Raw genomic sequence first — 8,906 nt, 5'->3', positions numbered from 1 at the left:
AGCCGGTGCAATAACACAGTCGGCAAATTTGAGGCCGTCCGATTAAGATAAGATAATTCATATTTCAATATCGGTATTTTATATTAAATGAAAAAAAAAATTATCTTAAGTTTAAATCTCTTAATTTTGATTAGACGATCCAAAAGTGCCAACTACAACTAGTATAACCGTGCTTAATACAAATTTAGAAAAATCTTAGCCAAATTTCGCGTGGGCCTAAATCAAATTATTCATTCCATAAAATGTGTTTTCCAAAATCATATTTGTTCACAAACTCTCAAACTACATTTCCAACTCTCTTCTAATAAATGTATATAATCTTGTAAAAATTTATGGGTAATTCATTGCTGCACACCATTATTCATGGAAAATAATAAAACTAATTTGTAAAAAGCAAGCCTTGAAGGTTAAATTACTTACAAGCATAGAGAAAGAATGTTAAATTGTTTGTTTGGATTAACATACATTGAACTCAAAGTTCAAAATGACTTACAAGTACAGAACTTTTGAAACATGCACCTAGGAGGAATTCCATTTTGAACCAACTAGACTGCAAAAAGAACTGGATGCTACTTCAGCAATATTTTTGACAAGGCCATATTTCTTGTAATCCAAACCAATGCAATACATCCTCTTGAATCCTTTTCTCTAGATTTTTCTTCCAAATCACAGTTCATTCAACACTAATGATAGCCTGAAATTGTCTTTTTCTCGAAAAACAAAGAAACCCATAAATTTAAGTAATAAGATAGTATTTAGTAGGTAGCACCGACACTTCAAATTAATGACGTGTCTAGTATCGGACACACGTCAGTGTCAGACACCGATACAACATCGACATATATTGTTGCGTTCAATCACTTTTTCATTTTTTCAAAAATATAATCGATGTCAATGTGCCAGTGTCGGTGCTTCATAGATATCCCTCATTATTTGACAATAGCCTTACTATTTGAATGTGTAGAGAAGGACTTTTTGAATGTATCACATAATTTACCTCCACTGTTAGTTCATTATCTCACAACAAGCTCAGACAATACTCTCTGGTCCTGACAATTTGGTATCCCAAACTTGGTGCCCTGGCTTGGAAGCAACACATCATGTGACTGTTGATGGTAATAATCAGATGTAATGTAACGGTTACCAATATAATTTGATGAAAAAAGTATCAATTAATGGATAATGAAGTCATATTGATGAAATAAGATGAAATAAAGTTACGGAGTACTAAGGATAGTAACATAACCTTTTAACAGCTTTGCTGAATCAAGTTGAAAGGGAATCTAAGAAGAGAAACATTCAGAAGGGGGGATAGAATGAGTCAGAAGGAAGAATGGAACATTTTGGAACAGGATAAGCTTATAATCAAAGCTAATAAACAGAACTGAAACAATTTAAATAGCAAGTAGCACAAGTGCTGAAAAACAGAAAAAACAGAATTAAAATTATAAGTAACATATAGAAACAAAACAGTATTATGAGCATTCCCATAAATAAAGACTCATCAAGGAATTATTATCAAGACATGAGTCCCATGTACGGGGCTTAAATGCTCAATTTAATAATAAGGGGACTTGATGGGATAACATAAATTTCACATTTATATAATAAAATAATAGGTATTACATCCATATTCATTTTAAATTACTAAATAAGTATATATGCACGTCAGATTACAATGCTACTACCATCTAACCAAAAAAAATTCCCCATTTTGGTGTATGCCATAAAGAATATGAAATATAGAAATAATACGAAGAATTGAATTTCATGATAAAGTCCACAATTCACTTAACTTGAGAAGTTACTCTCCCCTCTATTTTCACAGAGGAAGATGCACCATTGCCCGTCTACTCTAAAATTAACAAGAGTGATTACATGTTGAAAAAAACAATGTATAACTAGAAAGTATGTTACCAAGTTTTACTCTTATAGTAGACCTTTAACAATCATTTCACGTAGAAGGTTCTTTACCTTATCTCTCTCACCTTTTTGAAAAAGATAATTGACAATTGTTTCATAATTTACAACATTAGGAATGCAACCACTGTCTTCCATTCTTGATAACAAGGCAAGTGCTTCATCAAACAAGCCCTCCTTACAAAGCCCATTTATCATAGCATTATAAGTCCAAACAGTTAGATGATAGCCTTTAGACAAAAGCTCCTGAAAAATCACTTTGCGTTCTTAAGCCTTCCACCTTTGCATAGTCCATCAATCAATATATTGTATGTGAACATATTTGGCTGAATATCTTGGTCTTTCATTTTCTTAACCAATGCAATTGCCTGGTCAAGATGATTCTTTTTGCACAAAGCATGTAATAGACAATTATAAGTGATTACATCAACCTGTAGACCTATAAGATGCATCTCATCAACAAGTTCCCAAGCATAAGAGATTTTTCCCAATTTACACAAACCATCAATGAGGGTAGTATAAGTTACCACATTAGGAACAATCATCTTGTTATGCATTTCTTTAAACAAGTTCATGGCTTCTTCCACCATTTTATTCTTGCACAATCCATTAATAATGATATTGTAGCACTGAACATCTGGCACCACTCCCTTGTGCACCATAGTGTTGAATATTTTTATGGCCTTGTTCACTTGATTAACTAAGCAATACCCATCAATTAGTGAACTATAAGTAACAACACTTGGTTTTACACCCTTTTTCATCATCATAGCTAACACATTCATAGCTTCTTTGACCTTTCCTTCCTTGCATAAGGAATCAACCAATATAGTAAAAGTACAAACATCTGGGTTGATGTTTTTCAATACCATTTCATGAAACAAACCAAATGCTTCTTTCAATTGACTAACAAAACAAAATCCATATATTAGATTACTGAAAGTGATAACACTAGGAGAAATTCTCTTTGCAATCATTTCAGAATATAACTCGTAGGCATCGTTTATAGATTTATCTTTACAAAAACTATCAATGATTATGTTATACATTACCACATCAGCATTGGCCAATTTCCCATCAATTCGTCTCAGCAATTGCAGCGCGGATCTTGTTTCCCCCATTTTACACAACCCATTGATCAAGATCCCATAACTAACTTGATCCAACTGAAATCCCTTTGCCACCACATGATCATGAATGTGCAGAGCTTCCCGAACCTTATTGTTAAGACATAAACCTTTCATAAGGGTATTCAAGGTTATTGTATCTTCCTGGAATCCCATCTTGAGAATCTTTCCCAGTATAGAAAATGAAAAATTCATTTGACCTAAGTGGCAGTAACAATTAATTAAGATGTTAAAAGTAACAATATTAGGCTTAATTCCGTTGAATTCCAATTGGTGAGAAAGAGAAATAGCAGTGGGATAATGGTTCATCTTAACAAGGGAACCTAAAATCTTAGTGAATTGAACAATGGATGGAGTAGGATTCATAGAGAGCATGCGATGGAATGAAGAAACAGCATCATCAACATTATTAATATGATTGGAATTGAAACGAGAATGAGAAGAGAATGAAAGAAGGAAAGTGTTTGAAGAAGAAATTGGAAGAAAATTGGGAATGGAAGAAAGAGAGAAAGCATACCTTGTTAGGGTTAATAACTTTGAAACTGAGAGAGACAACATCATTGTTGCTGAAACTGAATTGTGTGAACTTCACTGTCACTGCTCGATGCAAGATAACCTTATTTTATTTTTAAACTATTTTTTTGGATTAAAAGTAGGTAAGAATTTATATTTTAATTTTGGATTTTTTTCTTTATATTTTTAATTTAATTAATAATATATGAATAATTAATACATCTAGATAGATTTTTATCATAGAAATTTATATCACTTTATTAAAAATATGTAAAATCGTGATTTTTTAGTTCAAAAATTTGAGAGATGAAGTAAAATTGTCAACTTTTAAAATAAAGATATCAATTTCGTAAATGATAATTACAAAGGTACTAAAACTACAATTAAAACTTATTATTTTGATGTATGCAATATATCCATATTTTGGTTTTAGTAGATATGAAGAGAGAGAAAAAAAAAACATTAATTTTCGTTCCTTTATCATTAAGTTATGAATTTGGATTATTCGATTTCTCAATCTAAATCTCCTTCAATTTTTTCTGATAGCTTATATTTCTTTTAAATTTTTATTTTTTTATTTAAAATTTATATTATTTAGATCATATATGTAAAATATTATACAAAATTTAAAATTATATGATATATTATTCAGATTTACGAAGATTAACAATAATTAATAAAATACATAAAACTTTAATGTTGATGTATCTCAATAATATATAAAATATTTTTTAATTGTGTGAAATTTTAAATGCATTATCTCTATGATATATACTTTAATTGAGAGAGATTAAGGGATGCATAAATTGAGAGAATTCAAAATCTTAAATTATCCACTTTCGATATTTGATTTAACTATGTGCATATGAATTTTCGGAACAATTAAATTGAAGTAAGATTATTTATATTTACTTGAATTTCATGCGGTCTTTAAAATAAATATTTTTTTACTGAAGTTAATAAACATAATTTAAAAAGTGAAACAAATTTAATTTACTGAAATTAAATAAATAAATAAAATTTATGCAAAAAAAAAGTTATAAAGTAAAGAATAAGTACATATTCTATTATTCTCTTTCTCTCTTTTCCATGTTATAACATTATGCCTTCAAATCTCTACATTACATAACAACAAACGAGAAAACAATCTATATAGTTTTCTGATATTTGACTCAAATGCTCAAAATCAGCATAACATGAAGTTTTCAAAACGAGTCTATATACTTTTGTATCAATTCTTTCAGTATTTTTGAAACGAATCATTATCAATAATTTTGTGTATATTGGCATGAAGACAAAGGAAGCAGATGATACGTTAATCAGAGCATGTCTCATAGACCATCATCAAACAAAACATATTTAAGGTGATTATTAGAGGATGCACAAATCTTTGTCTTCTTTGTAGCATTGACTTTCATCAGAGCAGTTGAATTCTTCAAAGTGTTGACTTCTTCAGAGCGTTGACTTTCTTCAAAGTGTTGACTTCGTTAGAGGAAACATAATAAATTATAGTTAGATGATCAGATGCTTGATGTGATTATGAGAGGCATATGCAATCACTTTCTTGTCACGCTTAATAGGGTCGGGTCGAAACAAGATATGCTTAATGGGTAAATCCCTTTGTCTCGTAATAGGATGAGCGAGGAAATATTGTCTTAACTTTCAGGCATCCAGTATCAATGCTATCATGACTTTCTCGATTTTCTAATACCGGATCTATGGCCCTTGCAACGCTTTGCTGACAAAATATATTAGTTGTTGTTCTTTGTTAGTTTCCCGATTAATACGACACTTATGATTTCAACATTAACGGCTAGATAGACTAACAAAGTTTCCCCTAGGTCTGGACGGGCCAACACGGGTGGCTATGGTAATGTGATATGTAGCTTCTGTAGGGAGGTCTCACATTCTGTCATCCATTTGAATTCGACTTTTTTTTTCCAGGAGCTTGTAAAAAGGTAATGTGTGTTGAGTAGAACTTGCGATGAATTGGGATAGCGTTGCCCATGTAACGTTAAGATTATGTATGTCCTTTGATACCGGACTAGTCATTTTAATAATTGCTTGACATTTTTAGGGGTTTGCTTTTATCCCTATTTCATAGAGGTAAAAACCTAAAAACTTCCCTATTTCATCTTATATTTCTGGACCTCGTTGAAAACTTCTTTCAGATGAGTCACGTGGTCAAATTCTTATTTGGTTTTAGTTATCATGTCGTCCATGTATACTTCCAACATTTTCCAAATTTGGTTTCGAATGATTTTGTTCATCATTCTTTGATAAGTTGCTCCCATTTATAAGTCCAAATGGTATGACATTTTAGCAATAGTTACAGAATTTTCTTTGATTCCCCGATCCTTATACTCTTCTATGCCCCAAGATTCAACGAATGAAAAAAAAAACAAATATTGTTTCCGCTTAATGACTCTTCGTACTTATCGTGTGACCACTTTTTTGAGGCGAATCAAAGTCAATTGTTTAAAATGATTACTCTCCTTTATTTTTTATTACACACTCATATACTTTGAGGATCAATCGAGTTCTCGTGTATATATTTTTCAAGTGTCAAAATACTTAAAATATTTTATATTTTTACATATTTCAAATTCCAATATTTATTATTATAAAATAGCATTTTAAAACACTAGAACAATCAATAATGAAACTGAATTAGTTTAAAAAGAGTGTAACGTAGAGTCATTCGTTACATTGAAAACAAAAAAATTAAGGAAAAGGTTACAATGTGGGGACGAGTGTGTTTAGCTTTCGTTGAAGGCATAACAAATGCTAGTCATTCTTGTAACTTAGGACTCATATTAGTCAGCTTCCAAGAACTGCCCCAACTTGAAACACTTGATTCTTTTGTTATCCCTAACTTTTGCATGAACCGTTCTTCCAAGTTTTCAATCCATTGGGATGCTTTAATGTTTTGCCTAGGTCGCTTTTTAAGGTTTTCAATCTATCGAACCCAATTTTCAATCATTTTTAATTTTGTTTTCAAGCATAATATTTTTTGACTGCATCTGAATTTCCTGGGACTGGAAATTCCTCTCCATCCATTTGTGCTAGTATTAGAGCTCCCGCAAAAAAGATTTTTTTCACAACATATGGTCCCTCGTAATTCAGGGTCCATTTTCAACGAGAATCCTTTTTTATGGATAATATTTTCTTTAACACTAAGTCCCCTTCTTGAAACTCTCGAGGACATACTTTTTCTCGTATGCTTTTTTAAGTCTTTTTTTGATATAGCTGGCCATGACACATAGCTATATATTTTTTTCTTCTATGAGATTCAATTGGTCATATCGTGATTGAACCCAACCTGTCTCTTCTAGTTTTGTTTCCATCAAGACTCTGATCAAGGGAATTTCAACTTCAATGGGAAATACCGCTTCCATTCCATACACCAATTAGAAAGGAGGTTCCCCTGGTGAGGTGCGAAAAGAGGTTCTATAGCCATGTAATGCAAATGGAAGCATTTCATGTCAATCCTTATATGTCTCCATCATCTTTTGTATGATCTTCTTGATATTCTTATTTGTTGCTTCTACAGCCCCATCATTTTCAGAGGATACGGAGAGAATTATGGTGTTGAATTTTGAAACTATCACACAACTCTTTCATCATTTTGTTATTCAGATTAGTCGCATTATCAATGATTATCTTATTTGGCAAGCCATATCGATAAATCAATTCTCTTTTGATGAATCTGACAACCACACTTCTCGTCACATTGGCATAAGAAGCGGCTTCAATCCATTTTGTGAAATAATCAATAGCTACTGGGATAAATCGGTGCCCATTTGAAGCTTTAGGCTCGATGATCGCAATAACATCCACTCCCCACATTGAAAATGACCATGGTGATGTTAAAACTTTCAAAAAGGTGGGCGGTACATGTACTTTATCACCATAGATTTGACATTTATGACATTTCTTTACGTAACTAAAGCAATCAGACTCCATGGTCAACCAATTGTAGTCATCCCTTAAGATTTTTCTTGCCATTGTGTGTCCATTTGCATGAGTTCCAAAATAACCTTCATGAAACTCTTGAATGATTTTCTCTGTTTCTGCTTTATCCACACATTTGAGGAGAACCATATCATGATTTCTCTTATAAAGCACATCACCATTTAAGAAGAAATTCATTGAAAACCTCCTTAAAATCCTCTTGTCATTCTCTGAAATACCCAATGGATATTCCTTATTATTAACATATGATTTGATATCATAAAACCATGGTTTGTCATCATACTCTTCTTGTATCGATAAGCAATATGCTAACTTATCCTTTTGTTGAATTTTTATGACCGACACATCCTGACCGACACTTATTTTGAACATTGATGACAATGTGGCTAGAGCGTTGACCAATTGATTTCCTTCTCGAGGAATATGGTGAAAAGTAATATGCTCAAAGTGTTCTACCAATTCTTTGATATGTGTATTGATAATGTTTCAATAAGTGTACTGAATCGTTGCAAGTAATAATTAAAATGGTGGTACCGAGTGTCGAACTCAAGAATTGTGTTTTACTATTGAATTATATTTAATTATAAAAATTGAACAAAAAGTTTCCGATTTAATTGAAATAATATTTAAAACTAGTAATGGTAATAAAATCGATCATTTATGATAGGAAAATGTCAGGGATGAGTTTCACTTTGAATCCAACCTTGGTGTCTAATTTGATCCTAGTCACTGAATTTCTTTATTGAATTATTACTGAATTCTCTTTATTTATTTTGCCCTAATGTGTTAGTGACAAAACCTTTAATTCCAAAGTAACCCATAATTCCTTAGTGGATTTAAGATTAGAATTAAGCTTTACAGTACAAGAATTCTCTTTCCAAATTGCAACCTTTGCAACAAATTTAATTGGTTTCATGACCTCCATCTATCCTTAGACTACAATATCATGAATTTCTCATATCAAGCATTCGTAAAGTCCACCCTCGTATCAAAATACGAATCGTAGAACCTTTTAAAGTTGATCAAGCAATAAAAAGCATTAAGCACATAGATGAGAAAAATAATTAAATAAACTCATTCATATAACTAGAAATCAAATAAAAAAAAATAAGGGTTTCATCTTGTTACACTTATCCCCGACAAATAGGGTTTAGTTACTCATGATAGAGATAGAAAAGATAGAGATTAGAGAATAATTACAAGAAAGATTCATGAATGATTCTTGATAAAACTGCTCCAATGGTGTTAGAAGTTGTCGTATTTGAGTTTCTCTACTAAGACACAAGTCACCCAACTTTCCAATAAAAAAAAAAAAACTCTAAAAAGTGATAAAAATGCGTTTTTATACATTCCGCCGCGTGCCACACACCC

At 31.5% G+C, this 8,906-nt stretch overlaps 1 protein-coding gene across 6 annotated transcripts; it reads right to left on the bottom strand.

Moving 5' to 3' along the window:
• Nucleotides 1–357: 357 nt before the first annotated feature.
• Nucleotides 358–3,669, bottom strand: LOC101511989 (uncharacterized). Of its 6 annotated transcripts, none has more exons than XM_073364282.1 (4): nucleotides 1,975–3,662; nucleotides 1,247–1,283; nucleotides 998–1,106; nucleotides 358–704 (listed from the first exon to the last, which is right to left on the bottom strand). In XM_073364282.1, exon 1 carries the CDS (start codon nucleotides 3,606–3,608, stop codon nucleotides 2,175–2,177), a length of 1,434 nt encoding a protein of 477 aa, XP_073220383.1. In that variant the 5' UTR covers nucleotides 3,609–3,662; the 3' UTR covers nucleotides 358–704; nucleotides 998–1,106; nucleotides 1,247–1,283; nucleotides 1,975–2,174. The 6 variants fall into 6 exon arrangements, with proteins under 6 accessions (XP_073220383.1, XP_073220385.1, XP_073220386.1 ...); XM_073364284.1 differs by having other exon boundaries at nucleotides 1,989–3,662; XM_073364285.1 differs by having other exon boundaries at nucleotides 998–3,247; nucleotides 3,565–3,669.
• Nucleotides 3,670–8,906: the final 5,237 nt, after the last annotated feature.

The sequence above is a fragment of the Cicer arietinum genome, chromosome 8 (genome assembly GCF_000331145.2).
Source record: "Cicer arietinum cultivar CDC Frontier isolate Library 1 chromosome 8, Cicar.CDCFrontier_v2.0, whole genome shotgun sequence".
Lineage (NCBI taxonomy): Eukaryota > Viridiplantae > Streptophyta > Magnoliopsida > Fabales > Fabaceae > Cicer > Cicer arietinum.
The sequence above is the reverse complement of the archived record's forward strand: the minus strand, read 5'-3'. Positions and strand labels throughout refer to the sequence as shown.